Raw genomic sequence first — 21,877 nt, forward strand, 5'->3', positions numbered from 1 at the left:
AAGGGAATAACTAATGTTGTCAGTAAACTCAGGAGAACTTGGTCCCATGAGACTAAAGAGAACAGCAAGGTGACAAGTAGGTCCCATTACTGATTGCCACAGCTCTGAATTAGGGGCAGGGACAAGCCAGGCCTGAAAATGGTGACTCAACCAAAGCCCAACAGGATGAGGGTGAATACTGTGATGTGCATGGAAACAAGACAAAGGGACCACTTTGAACACAGGAACTTCTAGCCCTCTTGAGTACCATAAGAGATGCTGAAGCTGGGGACAGATCTCATGCAGCTGCTGGCACAGACTGGCCAGTGTGAAAGCTGGTTGAGCTTGAAAGCAGGATTTTTGCCACATGCCAAAACATCAAAGGACTCTTTTCTACTCTGGCTTTCAATCCATCCGCCTCCCTAATTTTGCAGGGATGCACACAGACTGTGTACAAACTCTGCCACCTGGTTCCACGTAGGCGGATGAAGCATTCTCCCCCATGTACAAGTGAAGGGAATAAATCTGGCCTAAACGTTTTGCTGCTGCTATTTCAGCTCACCCTATCTTATTGTTTGTGTAATTGTAAATTCCTCTCAAAGTTTTGTCCAATAACAATAAACTGGGCACAATATGTCTATATACTTACTCTAAACTAATGACAGCCTGGAGCAAGCTACCAGCATGGTCATTGCATATATCCAGCCGTTATAACAGTGCACTAAAAAGTTTTTCTGGTCACACTTCCCACTGTCCCAAGCAAAACTTTCCTAAATCTGTGTCAGGGTAGCACCTAAGTATGTCAAAAAGATACCGAGTACTACACACACTGGATACTGCACACACACACACACAGAGTTTGTGGGTTTTTAATATTAAAAGAACATGTAGAAGTTCCCAACCAACAAACTTAGGCCACATGTTTAATACATGGTTCTGTTTGACAATTCCGTACCACACTTGCTCTGCAACATATACAAGAGAGCAGGAAAAGGTTATTACTGAGTGGCCAAAAATACCACTCGATTTTGAAAACCGGTCAATGTCAGATATTAAAACTAAAATGACGCTTTAAATGCTGTAACCACAGGTTAAATATTTCAGAGGTGGAGATTCAGCTTGGCTGTCTAAGAAGGCAGATTCAAAATTAATATCCAAGGTAAGTCATCTTTCTTATGAACATATTGATTTAATCTGATTATTGTGCAGTTCTGTCTAAACACTCGCAACAATTTTTATATTTTACTTATTATTCAAATGGAGGAGTCACAAGAGGAGATTCTATCAAGATAAAAAGAATCCATTAAGTACAGATGGAAGTGACAGAAACATTTCAGGCTCAGAAGCGTTTTAACTTAGATCTGTCCAGTGTCATTATGGACTCATAAATCTTTGTAGCACATACGGACCAAGGATCACATTTCTTAGGTGGTTTTTTTTTCCCCCCCCTTTTCTGTCCCCAAAAGCCAGTTCACGGCTAAGCTTTAACGCTTTAGGAATTTGGGAACCTTGTAAGAAATATAAGCAACTGTGACAATTTCAGGAAGTTTAAAGTAGTACAACACTAAAAACAGATAGAAGTGGCAATGCTTAGAAGGTAGACAAGGCACGAGTTGGCTCCAGGGGCTCTGGTTACATCAGTGGCATGGCTTCACACTGTGACCTTAATGTAGGGACCAAGGTGCTAGAAGCAGTGCACCTATGAAGGGCTTGCCTATGGATACAGCTTTTTTTGGTCTCTTCTCAGAGCCCCAGTATTGCTCTAATCCTTTCAATACAAAGAAGGCAAGAGGAAGAATATTATCCTCAGCAGCATGTTTATCAATACCTCTTATTCAATAATCTCAAAGTATCATGTAAAACAGTGGAATTACTCCCATTTTTACCCCATTAACTATTTACTATAAAGATGACACAGTATAGTTCTTAAAACAGTATTCAAGTGATGAAAACTCCTCATATTTTGCAGTTCTTTCAAATACGAAAGCATTGCTGTAATGTGCTGTGCCAGTAGTGAACACAGCATCACTCACTAGTAGTTGAAGACAAAGCTGCCACAGGGGCTAGTTTTAGAGCAAAACACCCATCTTGGGAAGCAAAGAGGGCAGAAGAGTGGCTATTACAGCAAATACTCACTTTAGAAGTTACAGTCAGCAAGCAGGAGAATAAAATTTACCCGAACATCTAACATGACAAATCTGGTACTGTATGCTCTTTGCAGGTGAGATAATGCGTGATATGAACATGAAACTCTTAATGCTTTCAGAAGACTGAAATTCAGTTTCAGAAGCACCAGGTCTCAATTCTCTAAGACCAGTGATGTGACAGTATAAAACTGTAAATTCTCAGTAAGTGCATACAGGCAATTAACCTCCACTTAGCAGCTACCATCTTTCACTCTCCTATCTTGTAGCCTGCAAATAATTTTGACAAGCTGATCCTTACAAAGCTACAAGTAGGAAAAGATGAGACCGCTTTTTGAGCATTTGCAATGAGGTAAATTTGTTATTTTCCACCATTTTCAGACATACACCCTAATTATTGTACTTCAAACTGCTCATAAAATTGGACCTCCTACTTAGTTTCCAAACATTAAAAGCATGAAGTACTTCGAAAGCCAAGAGAGGACAAGAGTCAGGCCTTTAAAGAGAACAATGAAGTTATTCAAGGACAACTACTTTCGGCTTCCCATTAAGAAACCTGCATATAAAAGTTGGTTGCTATAAAGCCATCACAGATCAAATCTTCTCTTTATACACACTTGATGGTAATTGCTGAAGAGGAAGAGGAACTGCAATTACCTTGTTCTAATGTGCAGGCTCTGCAGTGTCTAGATACTACTCGTTACTTTAATCTGCTAGAGGCTACCAGGGAGAGTTTGATTCTTTGATCCCAGGATATTAAAATTTACATCTCTCCTGTTACCGCATACTTGAATACTGCCTCCCTTCTGTGGGCCACTTGTCTTGCTAACCTCATATTCTGCATTTCCTACTAGTTCTCTACATTGAGCCAACAGGAGTGCTCCTGAACCCCAGTCACACAAATACACTGGAAGCTTGCAGTAAGAGAGTAGAGTCCAAAACCAAAGCGAAGGAAGGGACCTCAGTAATGTAATTTTGATATACAGCAGCGATTTGTGTGTCAAGAAGTAACTGATAATGATTATCTCCATTAAACAAGCTACACTGACACTACTATATTCTTTCTACTCTCCCTGAATACATTCCATAAGTTTCATGGGGATGGGAAAAAGGGAATATCAAAACTCATCAGTGGCAGTACCACAATTAGATCAAGGGAGCTTCTGAAGTTCTTTTGTTAGGTCTTACCATCTAACATTTGTATGGAAACAAGCGGCTAAGCCAGAGAAAAATTTTTGCTCTTGGATCTACAACATTACCAGGATTTCCACTTACACAACATCAGAATTCAGCTGCTGGCTCCTAAACCTGGTAATGGAGCAACACTACTTTGTGAGCCTGATCTGAGCTGCTGGAGGTTTGACACCCAGCATACATACCTTGAGTAGAGGCATGGCAGCTCGGCATCGTGCAGTTTTTACGTTCTTTAGGAAATGAGATTCATCCTGAAAGAAAACAACCATGAAAGTGAAGACAGTTCTGATCCATAGTCCAACTGCAGGCTACGGAACAAATCCCAGTATTCTCAGCTATCTAATATTACAAGCCTATCATCCCAGAGGATGCTTCAAGCATTGGGACAGTCACATCAAATTCTAAATGAAAAGGCAGCACAGAGAGTAACAGGCTTCCTACATTCAAACCTGCAGCTGCAAGCAAATGGAACAGAAATCAAACCTTAAAGCAATGAATCTCAAATGACCGCAAACAAGTGAGTAGAGAGGGCTGGAGAGGGAATGAGAAAGAGGAACATTATTTCCACCACTGATACTCGTTTGCCCCTATGTATCTTTTAAATGCAGCAAACGTAGGAGGCACATACAGTACCACTTCCCTAAATAAGGGGTTAATGAAAACGACCAGGAAAAAAGAAATCTAATTAGGATCCAACTGTTCTGCTGATAGGGCTCACCAGGTGGATAATAGCATCCTACTTGAGATATCACCCCCAAACAGGCTTCATTTCTACTGCTGTAGCAAGGCAGAACTTAGACACAAAAAGTAATCGTTGCCCTCCAAGGGTACATTCTCATCTTTCCATGTGTGGATGAGCAAGCAACCATGCGTGCAAAGACAATACAACTGCTTAGCCTCTCAGGCACAGCCTTCTCCCTCCTGATTAACACATAAGCTACATTAATGATCCCAGCCATCAAAAGAAGACTGGAAGAAAAAGCAGGGAAGCTCAGCACTCAGTAGGACTACTCTCATCTATAAAAACATATACAGGGCACAAATTTGAACATATACACACACAGAAAGAACACCTGCCAGCTCAGGCCTGGTAAAAGGTTCCAGGGCAGTAGCCCTGGAGCCCAAGTCCCTTAACTCCGAGCACCAGCATACAAAAGTAACAATCTGCATTTCCACCCTGACAGAATGTCTTGTCAGAGAGGGGGCAGGGGAAAAAAAAAATAAAAATGAAAGACATCAGTTCCTCCATGAGTAGTTTGGTCTCCAAAGAACTCCATCTATTCCCACATTCCCATCTGACGCTGAGACACAAAAGCATTATTATGATCCAATTGTCATGATCTTAAGGAAAAGTGCATGTGTGCTGAAAATTAGACTGAGAACGTCAAATACCCATAGTAAGCTATGTAGACACTTTTAGTCTCTATTGATAGAAGGTGGATTTCAAACACTAGATGTTTTGAATTTTTAGTAACTGAAATCTAGGAAACTGCCTTTTACCATGGCTCTGTAAAAGGTTAAAAAATGGATTTCAAAGCAATTTACAAGAGAAATTATACAAATGATCAAAGAACACTTAACAGAGATTGTCAGTGGAACACAAGCAAAGGGAGATTTTTTGATGCTTTACCCACATACTTCACGTTGAGAGGTTATCTAGTCTACTGGATAAACACTAACATCACCCTGAAGTCCAATCCCCTTAAAAAGATAGAATTCCAAGACTACTGTATTGACACATCATATTAAACACTTTGCTCTCCAGGAGAGGACATGCCCAACCATAATGAAACCAGAGAGGCACCATAACCAGTAAAAGAGAAAACACAGCCTTAGGAATCAAAAGGGAAATAAACTCTACTAGTTATCTCAAAAGGTTTCAGAGAAACCTCCTGCGTCTACTCACGAAGAGAGCAGTGATTGCAACCACAATTGCAAGATAGTTTCAGTCCTAAATAAGGCCCACTTCACACTTCTCTCCTATACAACACAAAAGCTACCCCATTTGCAGCATACAATTAACTTCAAAGTTTAAGCATACCACTTACAATAATAACTACTTGGAAAGTGCTCTTAAGTTGCTTGTCCATCTTGCTGAGGAGGTCAAAGCTGACGATGTTGATCAAGCCTGCCATTAGATTATCTTTGCCAGTCACTATGACATTGGTACTACCTGGACACAAGGATGGAAGCCACCTGTGAAATGCCTGGAGGAAGAAGAAAGCAATTAATTGCATTATGGTGCTTATGTCCTCTGTCAGGATCCTAAAGCACTTCTCAGAGCATCCTTGTGAATGCTTAGAACATGGAGCGACCCCCACCTCCCCGCCATTAGACATCATCTGGGAGCACAATAAGGGTAAGCAGCCTTCCCTCAGCAACAACCCTAGTAATGGGAAGATCAAGAACAGAACTCAGGCTGTAAGGCCAAATCTACCTTCCAGGGCTAGGAAGGCTCAAATATGCTCTATTCTTGCTTCTACCTGAAAAAAAAAAACCCAACTCCTGACAACGTTACCTGCTACACTCAGAGCCAGAGAATGCAGTGGCCACTACTGACAGGGAAATTGTTTTCCCACTCAACAGGAAACCTCAGGCTGTGAAACACAGGCTTCTAAGCAGTAAACATCTCTCACTATAGCAATATTTACTCCACAGTGAGGATGAAGTACAACTCAGCCAGATCAACAAAAACTCTTCCACCACCTCTCCTTCTTAAGAAGTCTACAAAAAAATACCCCAAACAAACAAACAAAATTAAAAGATCAAGTTGACAATACACCAGCTGCTCTATGACAGCAGCTGAAATACATGTGGTGATAGTCATTCAAATCAACCTCTTGAAATGCTTCACACACCAGAGCAAGATATCCTCCCCCAAACCCATCTGTTAGCTACTGAGCACCCACCATTTCCCTTGTAATTCTGTCCCCAGTGACACCAACCTCTCTGCAATATTTGAGTTCTGCTGATGTTGCTCTGCAGAGAACTGGCTGGGCTTTAGCAATCAGGATCTGTAGGTATCCATAGGAGCACTGATGAGAAACGGCATCTCTGTCTCTAGGCCCTTCACTTGTGGAAAAACCCCAAGTGCCATTCCTCTCCTCTGTTCAGGAACCGCATGCAGCAGCCTGAGGAGTTAAATGTGAGCTTCTCACATTTCTCAGTATGTGGAAAACTTAACAATGAACTATCCTTCACCACTTACAGTAGCTACCACAACCAAAATGGGCCAACATGCAGACAATATTTAAAATATAAATACGTGGCTGATGCTAAGCCAAAACTTAGACAAAGGTGGCAGCAGTGGGAAAGTATCTGGAAGCTTCTAGCTGTACTGCCCTCTCCTTTTATAAAGGGCACATAACTAATTCACACCATGAAAGTGACTCTGTAGTTCTCACTTGATGCTGACCTTTGTCCACAAAAGTGCTTTGACACTGCCCTGACCGTTAATTATGTAATTCAGCATTGAAACTTAAAAAGGCGCGTGGCTGCAGTACTTCTCACCCAAGAGTACCTCACATCTTCCTGCTGGCTTCCTATGGCACTTGGAATATAAAGGCACTCAGTGGCCTGAGCTCAGAAAGCCAAAACAAAACACCAACAACTCTGAGATGAAGACAATTTCTGGCAATTCAGCTCCAGAGACACCACAAAAGCTTCTGCCATTACAGTAAAACACATCTGTGCAAGAATGAACTGAGTAGATTACAGACCATAATAAACTCCACCTTCTTCCACTTCCTGTGACATTTTTCTTAGACCTGCATCCTTCACATACCCACAAAGCAACACAGATCGTTCTAAAGCAACTGTCCTAACAAAACATTTCCCACAACAGCCTCCTGGGGAGTCAGCAGTAGGGGAAGGAAGAGGAAATCAAGCACTCAAAGAAACAAAACACCTTATATTGCTTAAATCTCTTGAAGCAGGATTTAAGAGTTTAGCTGCAGGTGCCCAGTACGTCAGGAAACCAGGCCCCAAATCATTCCCAGTAGGCATCCTACAGAAGCCATGGTTTCAGGTTAGGTGTTAATCCAGAGAACTACAGGACTTTGAAATATCAAACATGATCATAGTCACTTCCTTGCTCAGTAAACAATTCTCTTTTCTTGTTGCCCAACATCTGTTGCACTACCGGGCATGAAAACACACACCGAGATGCTCTAACAATCTGGTTACAGCACAAAACCAGCAACTCCCAATCAATACACTTCTTATCAATGAAACGCTCCAGGGAAAGCTGAATTCCCCCCCTCTTCTGCTCAGGCATGAAATCACTGACCTAAAAGCTCTGGCTCACCTTTTTCTCCCGCAGTGAACATTTCACTAGCCTATGGCAACCCAACAGCCTCAGTGTACAAGCCATGACAGTGATTTATTTCAAGATACATTTCCCAGCCATACAAGCTTTCTTGGGCTTCTGATCAACATTAATAAAGGACTCAAAGGAGTCAGCAGGATCCAGTGGACAGGCCAAAAAGACCTATTATGACAGGCACTTAATGATGATGGTAATAGGACCTCTAGAACAGAGTGGAGAATCCAAGCATCTGGGATTCTATTCCAGCCAAGGGTCTGGCAAATACTGCTATGAAGGGCTTGAATACAACAGACAATTGCTTGAATGCAACTGTTGTCTTTGATGCTGATGACTAAAACGCCCCCTTGGAGCCAGCTGACTTGCAGGAACAAAGTTGTCAGAGGTCCAGAGGAGATACTTTCTCTAGATCTCTCTCTTTCCAACATATCATCTGGATCACAAAAAGAAAATCACAGAATCACAGAATGGTTGGGGTTGGAAGGGACCTTAAAGATCATCTAGTTCCAACCGCCCTGCCCTGGGCAGGGACACCTCCCACTAGACCAGGATGCTCAAAGCCTCATCCAGCCTGCCCTTGAACACAAAATCTACCAATAAAAGAAAACAGGCATACACCATACAGTCCATGTCAAGCAATTTCCCCCCATCAAGTTTATAAATGAGTCAAATTTTAGTTTCTTCCCCTTAATATACATCTTTTTCAAAATTTTAACTTGTACACAGTGTAACACAGCATAACCATCACATGTGCCCACTACTGGCCACCTGCACACACGTAAGCTCACAGTACCTCTGCCCACGTAAACCTCACAGAAGAAGGTGTCACCACCAGTAAGGGCCATTCCTTTCGGTAATATGCAGCAATGCAGATTGCCTGAAGGGTCTTGCCCAAGCCCATGTCATCCGCCAGAAGTAAACGTCCATTTCTTGAAATTGCAAAACTGGGGAAAATAGAGAGGGAAAATAAGTAAGAGTCAAGAAATGGCTTACTATCTGTCCTGGCACCCAAGATGAGCACAACTCATCACCAAGCCTATAATGTGGATCACCTGGAAGTGATCTGGGTTCTTCAGTAACCCTGGATCTTCTCCCTTAGTCTCAACACGAGTGAGCAACTCCCACAAATCTCTCAAAGATTAGAAGCTCCTGAACAGAGTGGTTCAGCGCAGTCCTTAAAGACTTTGATTTCATATGAGGAGTAGTCTCAAGACCTTACAATTATTTTTTCCATTGTATTAGTCACATTCTGTCCCAGAGTTCATCCTGGCTAAGAAAATATTATTAATAACAATGCCACTTCAACACCAGTAAGTAGAGGCTTTCCTGGATTGCATCTCGAAGTCTACAACTAATGATCATACATGACGGAGACAGGGACATTTAAAAGTTTATCTCTACATACAATCAGTCATTTTAAATATTTCAGGGCCTGGGTCCTATTTCCTGGCACTTTCCCATGTGTAGTTAATAATTAAAAAACAACAGCAACAAAAGAGATGCACTTGGGAAAAAAAATGGCCTTACAAAATAAAAAAAAAAAACATCATATGACAATTAGGCACATACTGAATCACAAGACAGAGATCAGAGATGTATCATTTGAACAATTTTATGAGACTAGCAAAATGCTACTTTCCTCCTGACTCATGATGAAGAATTCTAGCTAGAAACAGAATAGATGTGTCACTCAAAAAAACCCAAAATCAAACAACAACCCCAAAAGCCCCCAGCAACAAAACAAATCATACCATAGCAAACAACCAAGAGCCCAGTGTGCCAGAGCGTAACAGCCCAAGACTCTGGAGAAACGTGGAACCCTCCATGGAAAAGAATGCAGCCTGGGAACCAATATGAAGTACACAGTCCTAGGCAAGGACTAGCTCTTAAACAGCATGCAAAAAGGACATACTTCACACCTTCCCGCTGAAAGGGCATGAGGCTCGTCACAATTTCAGAGTCCACTACTGAAAGGTCAGCATCAGGAATGTCTGTCTCTGATGTAGATCTCTGTATTTGAGCTGCAAAGGTTTTTATTACTGCCTCGGGCAGTGGCTCCACTTCGACTGACACAAGGCGCTGTAACACTTCCACTGCAAAGAACAGAGCAGTTTATTATTAGAAGGGGCAACACACACACAATTTACATTATGAATGTCAGGGCATAACCCTCAACCTCATCAACAATATTATTTCCTATCCAGAAACAGCTCAAGAAAGCACTGCATCATGCACAGGTGTTGCCCTGGCCTCTTCCCTGAAGTCTATTTCAGAACCAGATGATGAATCACATCTCCTCCCCTTGTATTTAGACTTGGTTATAAAAAACTGAAAGTCTGATGCCATCATTCAGAGATGATTGCTACTAATACAGCTGGAGCTGGATTATTCACACTGAGGGCAGCTTAGGGCACACTTTACTCAGAAATAAAAGTATGGATTTGAACAAAAGAGCTCCTGAAGCCTAGAAGGCAGGGGCATCTTTATCTTGACCTTGGGATTCTGCATTAAGCACCTCCACCATCCCCGGGTGATCAGTAGTGACCCGAGACGTAGTTACCTAAAGAAGATGATGCATCTTCAGCTTTGAAAAAATCTCTTCTCCTCCTGTTCCCCAAATTCACACAAGTTTGGCTCTGTCTCCAGTTTATCACCCCTCCTTTACCATGTTTGCATAAGAAAACAGGAAGCACCTCAAGACTCAGAGAAACTGCTCTTGTACAACCATCAGCAGCACTCTGACAGACATCCTTCGGGGATAAGGTATCAACAGCAACTCCCTGTTCAGCTGGTGTCCACTGGTGTTCTCCTGGACAGAAGTAGCTTGTAGGCCAGAACCAGCCCACAGGCAGCCACTTGAGTCCCTCACCACTACTGTTGTTTCACCCATGAAGCCTCTCAACTTTATCTGCGGAATAAAACCTTCACAGTCAAACTAAAAGAATCCCCAGCCCCCATTATGCAAAGATATTGAAGCCTTCATTTTTTCAACCCATGCATCACAACAAGCAAAGCATCAGGGCAATTTCTCCTCCTAGAACACCTTATTTCAGTCCGCTCTGGTAGCCTCTCTATCTCATCCCAAAAATATAAAAGTATTTCTTTTTAGTCGAACAGTAAGTTTCTATGAAAACAAATAACCAGTTTAAAACATGCAGTGAGCTGGGACCAGGAAAACATGTTTAGTAATCAGTCTTTGACCACTGACTGAGAAACAAAAGACACCTCTACACTAGGAACACAAATGCATGTGCACAGATCCTTTAGTGCAGGAAGCATCTTTTTTTTTTTTATTTAGTGGTTGGTTTGTATATGAAGTCAGGAAGACATAAAACAACTCTGTTTGCAACAATAACCAGAGCTACACAAACTGAAATAAGAACTCACTATACCAGCAGTATATGCACCTTTAGAATCCAGTTAGGTATTTTCATTTCAGTTATCTCCAAGAGGAAAGCAGCGGGATGGACCCCTGCCATATGAAGGGGGAAAGCAATTCCAAGAAATATACATATGAAAAGATTTCCATTTGTGGTTGGGCAATGACCAAACTTTTTAAACTCTCCAGTTTAATTTATACTTCTTCAATAGCAGGAACCCTCTCCACCCGAAGTACAGCACAAGCTTGTTATTACACTCACAGACTGAGCTGTGTGTTAGCATAATTGCTACAATTTGCTCACTGATAATTCTGTTGCTATTGTTCTGTACATGAGCTGTGAGAATGATTAAGATATATCTGCCACCAGGATGATTCATCCAACAGACATTTTTTACTGAAGTGACCTTTCTATAAAGATGACTGAGCAACTAAGCAAAGAGACATTAACCTCTACAAACAGTTCCCAGCTAACAGATATCTCTACTGCAAATGGCAACCAGCCTTTTAAAATTTCCTTCTTTTTTTTTTTTTATTTTGTCATAGGTAAATGCACAGGCACAAAACAAATGCTGTTCCTCAAAAAGGCACGTGCTAGGAGCCTCAAATGCCCTCACAAATTACACTCTGCAAGAACATATGCAGAGAAATGTTTTTTTGCTTTCCTTAAATCTGTGCAATTCTGAATACAGAGTATACATCATGTGATGTATACAACGGCAAGCTAGTGTGGCCGAGAGGGACAGACTGGGAAATGATGTGTTTGCTCAGACTGCCTAGAATGCGCTACAGGATCAGGCCCTTTGCACGTAGAAAAGGCCCTTTAGCAAACAGAGAGATCATCAGCTCTCATTCAGATCAGGGCCTGTCAACATCACAATCCTGGAGTTTCCTAAGTCTCCCCCAAGACACACTCACTTGTTTTCATGACCTGGCATTCCTACAAGGCTCCACAACCTGGCTTGCAGCCCTACAACCATTACTAATGTTATTAGGACACGCATCACAGGAGCATGCAGATACTCAATTATTAAACATGCTTCGGTATTCTATGGAAGCAGGAGCCCATGCGGGAGAAAAAGTACTCTGAACCACAGCATTTCAGCTCTGAAACAGTCACACTTTCTAAGGATGTGTGTAGAGCACCTTTCTGAAGCTTATCCCAATCAAATTCCACAGCCACATACTGTCATGCGAGTACCAAGGCAAACACAGCAGGCCAACTGGGATGATAAATAATTATTTAATACTTAGGACTTGTGTAATGCAAATCTCAAAGCACTCTGTAAACTTAACTAAACATAAAAAACTAAAAAGCAGATGTGCTGCTAAGACTGGATTATCCTGAAAAGTGGCATCTTTTTTTTTAAAAAAAAAAAAAAAAGAACAAAACAACAATCCACAGTTCTACATTTCAGTTCAGTAAGTCACCGTTTCACCAGCATTGCACAGGAGTCTAATTCTACAAGGAAATTAATATTGTAGTGACACTATGTGCTTAGATTCCCCTTGCAAGAGAAAATATGATGCCCTCTTAAAAATACTTTTTTTTGCTAAGCTTTCTTTTAGGCATCCATCAGCCAGCACCGAAGCATTTTAGTAGAGTACGAAATTCTACTTCAAGAAGAATGCTTCTGCTTCAAGCAGATCTGCACTACTTCTGCAAGGGAAACACGCAGCTCATCTTGTTTTCCTCAAAATCAACTCAGCTATGGAAGCAACCTGAATTCTAACCTGCCTCATACATCAATCAAAAACTCAACAGTTGTGTGCTGCCTGCTAAGCCATTATTACCGGCAGTAACATATGAGGCTGAACAGCTAGACAGTCATCACCAGACTGTAACTGTGGATGAACTGGTTGTTACAGAAATCATCAGTGTACTTGAGAACCTAGTGCTCTGACCTGAAAAACAAAATTTGCTAGGTGTGAAATGAAATAGCACAACACCGTGCACACTACTTAAATCTTGTAGTGAACTAAAAGAAAGAAATGGAAGTAAGCCAGCCTGATATGTGTTTGTTTTCTAAGCAAGAGGTGGCAGTGCCAGTTTATGAATTGACATACATACAAAAGGGAGCAAGGCAGGCTGGCACTGAGGACAAGGGGAGCAGGCTAAAAAGAGTCAATAAGACAGAATTTCTGTAAGGACAGGAAGATCTGCCAGCCACCATGCCAAGCTCTTCAAATTTGCCAAGTGGGAATAGAGGAACCCATTCTCCTGCAAGTCTTAAGTTCAAGCAGAGCTGCTGTACCTTATAACCAATAAAAATAACTTTGTGATAGTAAATACATGCATGTGCTATAACAAACTGCACAAAATTTCAGTGCAGAATCTGACAGAGCTACCATCCCAACAGCCCCTAAAGGACTGCCATGATAACACTTACAAAGTTTTGAGTCCGGGCAAACAGTGTAAGTGTCTGACAAAACAGGAAGACACCTGCTTCATGGTTCATTAGCAACTTATCTCCCCAGAGTCAAAAGGTTTAGCCCAAGAAATTAAGTTACAATTCATCTGCCTCCCCAAAAAACACCCTTAGTCAGGAAAATGCAGCTACTCACTCAGTTTGGGGTAGTCTTCCAGCAAGAAATTCCACTTTCTGGTGTTCACATCTGCAACAGGTACAGCAAACACTGTCATAAGTCTCTTTAAAAAAAAAAAAAAGATTGAGTCCTCTGTCCATAAGAGCATGGCTATCCGTCCGTATCCTAAAAGATTTCTTATCTTGTCCAGCAATCAATTCTCCTGTTTGCTTTCATGTTAAGCAAACAGTTTGAAGAAAACTTAAAAGTATGAGCACAAATCTAGAAGTGGTGGTATCACCAGAGCAAGCCAAGGTCAGCCTGTCTCATGAACCATCGTAATGAACCCACCTGCACAAGGATTTTGGCAACTACTCTCTTTTCACTGCAAGAAGGGATGAAGAATGTGTGTGAAGGTTCCTATTTGTTAACCAATAAACTCTGACTTCAGTTAGTAACGCAATCATTTTCAATTGTACCTCTGTACCCTACAGATGATGTGATCAAGACAGTACAGAGGAAATTCCCCGATTTATCAATACCCGAATTGTAACATGAGTGTCAGACTTGTTTGGTAGGTTTATCCCTGGGTAGCACTTGCCTACAACTTCCAGGGAAGGTAGAGTGAATTCGGAGTCAGATGAAGACACAATGAGCCATATGGGGCCCTGCCCAAAGAACAAGAGCTCCAGGATTTGCTGCCCATGCTGTCAGTGACCTGTTGCAACACTGCACAGGTCATCTCATCACTCTGTGCTTCATTCACATGTTACAGGTGGGAAAACTGGTATTCACCATTGAAATCTGAATGCCTACATGAAAAATGCTCTAGAGTTCCACTTGCCTCAAAAAACATCAGTACAGCTGCTGGTAAACTCAATCTGATCAGGCACTTGCAGCCATTATACACCACAGTAAAGCAGGAGAAATATGAGATGTTCAACTGTATTTTGTAATAAAGAGAACTTATGCACAGCCTCCATACTGCTGGCAAATTATCAGCACATCCCACCTCAACAGTAAATGTAATCATGCCGAATCCTGAAATATCACCTTGGCTAATAGGCCCAGAAGGCCAAGGACATGTTCTGGCACGGAATAAAGTGCAGGGCACAGGCACAGCACTATATCAGAACTACAGGAGCTCTCAAAATCTTCACCAAAGCACAAAGCCTCACGCTGTTTTCAGAGGGATGTACTCTCACAATCTCTCCTCTGAAGCATTCAGAGCACTTAAAGAGCAGCCCCAACAACGCTCTTAGAATAAAGCGGACACAACAAGAGACTCACCATAATTTCTGGAACCCATCTGTTTGAACACTCCAATCACTTCTGCAGAATACCCAATGTCAACCTCAAACCGCAAGCGGGAGATCAGCACGCACTTCCCTTTGACAAGGGCTGAGGGTTTCTTCCAGTTCTTACACATCTTCAAGAGGGATTTCACATCAACCCTACTGCCAACGAAATGAGAGTCTGATGCCAAGTCAACTGCATTTTCTCCTTCCAGTGGTGCCAGATTTACTGACCGAAGTTGATTTGCTGCTTCCACTAGGGAGAAAGCATGAGATACAGAGAAAAGAATTAATAACAAAAAACATGGATAAACTAAAGATGCACAGGATGCTTTGGGAAGAGAAGGGACAAGAGGATGACAAACAAACCATACACCTTCAGGTTTAAAAGGAACAGTGATTCTCTGCTTTCACTCACGGGGACAAAGAATAGAGTGATGGCCTGGAGGAGCAGGTTGGTGGGATTTTCCAGAGGGGCAGAACATGTGACAGCAGGTGAACAAGGGCCTGTCCAGCATTGTCACTGCATTAGGCTCCCCCTCTGTCAGCAACACCAAAACATGGCGCACCAGGCCAGGGCAGGCAATCTGCAGGTAAATTGCACACAGTCACATAGTGTTTTCACTTACAAAGTTGCATGGACAAGCACATGGTGATCAACAGTATGTACCTGAAAAGCTGGGAAGATACTTGGGCAAACAGCAAAGGAGAAAGATCTAAAAATATCTGCCTCATGCCAATGTCTGATACACAATCTCATCTAGGAGGAATGCTGTACACTCACAATACTGTAAGAAGGATATCAGGAAGGAATCTAGTCCAAACCCCTGAATCCCATTTGTTACAATTTAAGTCCATCACCCTTCATTCTAACATGTCTTTCAATTAGCCTTGTACTTTCTCCAAGCCACCTGCACTCCTATTTTATTAATCACTAACAACCACCTCTCTCATGATGCCAGGGCACAGGGAGAGAAAGGACACAGCATTTTACAGCTGTCAGCCTGAGACCATAGCTATTCACACTAATAAACATTCCACTTTTTCCTCTGGGTCTCTGACAATCTATACCCATGTTGTCTTTATTATTACAGCTGACTGTGATGATTAAGGAACAAGAAACATTTTATCTTGTATTTTTACAGCACCAAAATAAGGAATTTAATCTCCAAGACTCCAACTCACAGGTACTACAGGAACGCAAGGATTCACTAGCATCTCCAGAGTCCGTTAGACTCAAGAGCAGGGGAACACTAAGCTTATTCTGCCTGCAGGTATTTGTAAAGAGGGGCAACCTCCCCAATCCAGTAGCTGTTTAGAGTAAATCCAGATGAATATAGTCCTTTCAGGATTAAGCTGCACGCCATGATCCACGCTGCTTCTTTTTAAATAGTCCACCTTACTGATATGCAACAACTTAAACAAATTTAAGTTAAGATTTGAAAAGGGAAAAAAAGGGAGAAAGACACGTTCTTCCTAACCAGTTAGTAAGCCATTTGGATTTTATCCAACTTTATTTTTAAGAAGTGACTTCCAGAATAAAACCAAGCATTTGAGATTTCTACTTCAAAGAAAAAGGAAGAGCATCAAGTGAAATTAATTTTTAAAGTCGAGGACTAAGAAACCACCAGTTTAGACTTTCTCCTCCTGATGCACCAAGCAAAAAAGTTTAGATGCCACTGTTTTAGCATTGCATAGGTAGAGCTCATCTCTACAACTGACACTGAAAGAAAATGAAAACCAGCACCACCCCACATTTTACTCTTTTCTTTCAATATCTGTTTCTGGGCTTCCCTGCATGTTTAATTTATAGTACAAAGGAAGAATTGTAATGCAGGACAACATTACTCAGAAGAACAAAATTAACAGTGCGAAGTTTGAAAATAATTGTTTTTACACTTAAAAGACTTCAAACTAAGGTCTTTTTAAGTCAGTTCCTTTTCCTCAGGGTATTTTTTCCCCTGCTTTATTGGGCAGTGTTGATCACATATTGTTGTCACATGTCGACATAAACTTTCCACAGAGAACTCATGTATTTGATAGCTTTAAGGAAAAAGGCCTGATTTCTAAAAAACGTCCTCTTCATTTGCAAGCTCCTTGGTGCAGAGACTCTGCTCTCATCTGTACTTGATACACTTCAAGCAAACCAGTAGCATTTAAATTATAAATGTGTGGCAACCCACATGGGAAGCTAAAATACCAGCACTCAACTGTGGGTTTTTCAAAGTGCTCAACACAGGCCTAATTCTGTTCCCACTGAAATCAATAGTGATTTATCACTCCCTTCAATACAATGTGCTTTTGAAAAGCCTACCTGAAGCATTTGCCTCTATCAACTCTCAATCTTTCCAGAACAAAATGACGGGGGGGGGGGGGGGGAAGATAAAACCATCCTTGTTATGCCAAAAAAGGCAACTTCATTTTCAGTCTCACTCAAAGCCCTACAGAATTATCCTTTTTTCTTTTCTGACACCCAAAATTAACAGGAAAAAAATGTAAAAAAAACCCCAAACACCACAAACAAACAAACAAGCTGTTTAAAATTAGCATAGATAAACAGACCTAGAAATTAAGCATTAGCCAATGGAACACACTCAGTTCTCAATACAGACTCATATGAAGTACCCACACAGAAGACATTTTTCCCTATTATCAGGCTTGTTGGTTGGTGAAAAAGTTAAACCTATGCTTAGCATTTAGGTTACATGAAAAACCAAGTTATTTCCAATCAATTACAAAGTGTCAGAAAAATGTAATAAGTTAGATGCCTAAGAGATGGGCATTATGTTTGAGTAGCACTACTTTAATTACTCCAGACAATAACAAAGCTAAATAATAATTATAGAAGTCAGGGGAAGGGGGTCAAAACTTGGATCCTTTTTTACCATTCAACAACCCATTCACTTACTGAAACTGCTGTAATCTTCCAGGCTGAAATTCCATTTTTTTATAGCAGGATCTAAAACAGGGCAGAACATGGGGTAGAAAAAAAGCGGTGCTGTGAAATGTTTGTGCAAGACAAGATAGAATTCATTCCACTCATGCAAACTTTTTGATACACATCTGAAAAACAGTATGCTCACAGTTTACAGCTACGTGACACCAAAAAAGCCATAGGGCATATCAATACAATTCAAAAGAAGAATGCAGTAGGCATTCACAGGGAGCAGCAACGCATGGGTGGGAAAAACAAAAAGTAGACTAGAACATATAAAGGCAGGGAGAAAAGATCAGAAGCAAGCCAAAAAGTGGAGACTCCACTGCTCTCAGTAACCCAGTTAAGGGAATCAGATCATCAACTCTGAACTACAGCTGAAGTGACCCATTTTCCCATACCAATTTATGAATAACTTCTCTTTCTTCACTCCCAAAAGATTCCGACCAGCTGCCATCACTAAACTTCTTAGCGCATTGTTCATAAAGCTGGACTTCTGATTTCTTGGCTCAACCCAAGCTCAAGGTATTTATGCCCAGAATTTCTTTCCAATTTCAGCTGTCTTTACTTTTCCAATCCCCCATTAATACCAGATATTCCATCCCAGCAACAGCTGTACTGCTAAGACCATATAGCAACTACAGCTCCAGCAGATGCTGAAGCTTTGATCTAACATAAAAGAGATAACAGAAAAAAAATCAATTCTTACCATAGCTTTTGCTTGGTATTGTCTTAAATACAGCAATAAGCTCAGCATTATACCCTATTTCGACCTGGAATCGGTCTTCCCCATATTTCACACATTTTCCTTGTGTAACACTATTTGCTTTCTTGCAAGAGGCAGCTTCAAATGTAGAGCCTGCACCAGCGGAGCTGGTCAGCTTCTGCATCCTACCACTGGCCTGAGAGGCACCACCGCCCCCCTCTCTTGCTGTTGGTCTGCTTGTGTTTATCAGCATTTCTGAATCACTCAGGGCAGCGCTGCTTGGTGGTGGAACATATTTTATGGTAGATTTGTTCTGACTTTGTGAATTTTTAGTACCGTCAGGGTGCCCGTTATCAATTAATCTAGGATGAGATGGTTCTGTAGGGCTTTTGCAAGCTGGGTAGCGTTTGGGCTGCTGGAATGTACCAGGATTAATTAAAGCTTGTTGTCCATGTTCCTGACCACCAGCATCTGAGTAATGTTTATGGGAATAACTCAGAGTATTTGGGATTGTTGTAGGGAACTGCTTAATGCCACTTGCTTGTTCTGAGTCCACTGAACAATTCTTTTGTTGCTCTCCATGTGAACCAGCCATCTGTTGGTTTGCAGTGTAATGATTATAATCTTTCTGAAGATAGCTCTTCTGCTCCGCAGGACTGTTTGGATTCTGTTGGTGCTGGCTAATGAATCTGACATGATTGTTTTCTTGCTTCAAGTTTCCCTGATTGCCTGGATTCTGTTCTTTCACCTGAGGTCCAGCGATCCCCACCTGCCCACCTCTCTGGGCTGCTAGCCTCTCTGCTCTCCTAGCCAAAGCCTTCTGGCGGTTCTCTTCAATTCTTCTCTTTTGTTCCTCTGTAAGGCCCGATGACATCTTCAACAATTTAAACAATAAATCTGAATCAAAACTGCATTGGGAATAATCACAGAGGCATCTGCTTCTTTACAGGAATGAAGGCCAGTCTACAAAAGAGACCAAAAAAAGCCAAGAAGAGACAGGAAGTTTCAACTCTGTTCCCCCACAAAATGCTTATTGTATTGATAACTCAGTATAACTAGCGACTGAGTATTACTGTAACTGATTTACACAAAAACCTAGTAGCACAGCAAGGCTGTCAGACCAAGGCTGAGCAATTACCAGCAAGCAGATACAGACAACCACTGCTGGGGCTTTGCATGCCAGTCCCACATAGATAAAACATACAGAAAAGGGAGAAAACCCCCATTCCACTACAGTTCTGAACACTCTTCTCTGCAAGACACATCAGAGCTGACAAAACAGCCAAGCCCTGCACTGCAGAGCCAGCCCTACAAAGGCAAATGCAGGCAAAAAGCAATGCAGTCTTATGTGGAAGTGTTTCATATTTCTGGTACCTACAAGCAAAGATGGAACAACACACCATCTTTCCTGATCACCTTCCAGTTCTTGAGCATCTCACAGCATGTAGCAGATACATACTCAAACCCAAAGGGCAGAGTCAGCTCCTGCCTCGAGAAAGGTTCACTCGCAGGTCAAGGACCTTCTGATGGGAGTGAGGACCCGGCTCCCACTGCATCTCCCAGTAGCTGGCCTCCATCTCCTCCAGCAGCCAGAGACCAGCTTTCCTCATCACCCTGTAAGAAGCGCTCACTCCCTTCCTTCCCTGCCCCGCTCCTCTCCCAGGCACCACGCTCCCCTGTCCCGAACTCCACTGAGGGCCCGGCCCCCACCCCGCGGGCTGGTGAACCCCCCCCCCCGCCATCCTCAGGGACAACCCGCCACCCCACCGGGGCCCAGGCTGCGGTCCCTCCTCTCTTCCCGGGGGCTCCGCAGCAGCCCAGCCGGGGCTCAGCCCCGGCCCAGCCGCCTTCTCCCCGCCACAGGCCCGCAGACCCACCGGCTGGCAGAGGCCCGGTAGCCGCCAACGGGCGCGCAGCCGCGCAGACTACAACTCCCAGCATACCCCGCGCTAGTGCCCGGCGGCACAAAAGGTCCGGCGGCGCGCAGCATGCCGGGAAGTAAACACCGCCGAGCGGGGGGCGCTCGGCACGCCGGGAAATGGAGTCTTCCCCCTCACGGCGCCATCTTAGGGGCGTCGAGAGCTGCGTGGTTTCGCCGTGGGAGGCGGGGGCCTGGGGGCCCCCCCTGCCACTGTCGCAGGCGCGTATGCGGGGTGCGGGCCCACGGGATGAGGCTTTGCCCCAGACAGCACCCAGTGCTGGGGCTGGGCAGCCTCACCAGCAGCTTCTGGTGTGTGTGGCTTATTTTAAGTGAGTGACTATGAGCGGGGAATAAAAAAATGGAGGTAATGCATGGGAACGGATGAAAACGCTGTTGTCAGCAGTGAGGAGGGAATCCACCCCAGGGTGTCAAGAGCAGTGACTGACATTGTTGTGAGGCCACTGTCCGTAGTCTTTGAAAAGTGGAGATGAGGGGATGTCCCTGGCAACTGAGAGAGAGCAAATATCAGAGCTATCTACAAGAAGGACACAAAAGAAGACCCAGGAAGCTACAGGCCCATTAATCTTACTGCAGTCCCTGGGAAAGCAGCAGAGCAAGTACTGCTAGAAACTGTCACAAACCAAATGAATGAGGTGATGGGGAAAAGCAGCATGGATTTAGCAAACCCAAATCATACCAGACTGAGCCAATCACTTTCTACAATAAAATAACATTTTCTGTCTGTTCTTTACGTGGACTTCAGCAAAGCGTCGGACATTGTTTGCCACAGCCTCCTGCTGGACAAACTGGCCCGACACAGACTGGTGGGGTGGTCGGTGAGGTGGGTGGGAAGCTGGTGCCTCACAGGCACTTGGAGATGCTGGTGATCAATGGGGTTTGCTCAGGCTGGCAGCCTGTGGGGTCCCTCAGGGATCGCCACTGGGCCCCAGGCTGTTCAACAAGTTGCACTGAAAGAGGTTTCATCTTGATAAAAGAAAGACAGTTTTTACACTGAGGACAGTCAGTTGGTGGAACAGCCTCCCCCAGGGACATGGTGTGGTCCCCATCACTGGAGGTTTACAAGATGCGATTGGACAGGGTGCTAGATAATCTCATCTAGGCTCCCTTTTCCAGCAAAGGTTGGACCAGATGATTTTTCGAGGTCCCTTCGAACCTGGGCTGTTCTATGATTCTGTGAACACCTTCATAATATGTAATTACTCGTATTTGCATCAAAGTTCTGAATAAAAGGGTCTCCCGGGGTTTTAATTTTACACGGGGCTTGATTATACACATCAAGCCACCCTTCCTGGACAGTCATGATCCCCATGAGCGTGACCAGAGCGATACCTGGGGATAAAGCAGAGAAAAGGTCCTGGGAAGCATCGTAACCCCCTCCCATCTCTGACTTCCATTACCCTGCCCAATGGCAGGTCTGGAGCCACCATCCTTGTCCCCAGATGCCATTTTCTCC

The 21,877-nt window shown here is 43.0% G+C and overlaps 1 protein-coding gene across 4 annotated transcripts in view; it reads right to left on the reverse strand.

Annotated features, from left to right (window-relative positions):
• The window catches only part of SMARCAL1 (SNF2 related chromatin remodeling annealing helicase 1), a 39,525-nt gene extending 19,102 nt beyond the window's left edge, over positions 1-20,423 (reverse strand). The window contains exons 1-9 of one of the 4 annotated variants that reach the window (XR_012588383.1): positions 20,360-20,414; positions 18,486-19,445; positions 17,750-17,800; positions 14,837-15,097; positions 13,586-13,636; positions 9,554-9,734; positions 8,435-8,585; positions 5,366-5,524; positions 3,503-3,568 (exon numbers count right to left, since the gene is read on the reverse strand). Coding sequence is in view for 3 of the 4 variants with exons in the window: in XM_074595137.1 (XP_074451238.1) it covers positions 3,503-3,568; positions 5,366-5,524; positions 8,435-8,585; positions 9,554-9,734; positions 13,586-13,636; positions 14,837-15,097; positions 17,750-17,800; positions 18,486-19,356 (1,791 nt within the window). In the remaining variant the exon portion in view is untranslated. Of the gene's footprint in view, positions 1-3,502; positions 3,569-5,365; positions 5,525-8,434; positions 8,586-9,553; positions 9,735-13,585; positions 13,637-14,836; positions 15,098-17,749; positions 17,801-18,485; positions 19,446-20,249; positions 20,331-20,359 lie in introns of those variants that run through there. The other 3 variants (XM_074595137.1, XM_074595138.1, XM_074595140.1) reach the window with 3 other exon arrangements.
• Between the last annotated feature and the right edge of the window lie 1,454 nt (positions 20,424-21,877).

Source organism: Larus michahellis, chromosome 7 (assembly GCF_964199755.1).
Source record: "Larus michahellis chromosome 7, bLarMic1.1, whole genome shotgun sequence".
Taxonomy (NCBI): Eukaryota; Metazoa; Chordata; class Aves; order Charadriiformes; family Laridae; genus Larus; species Larus michahellis.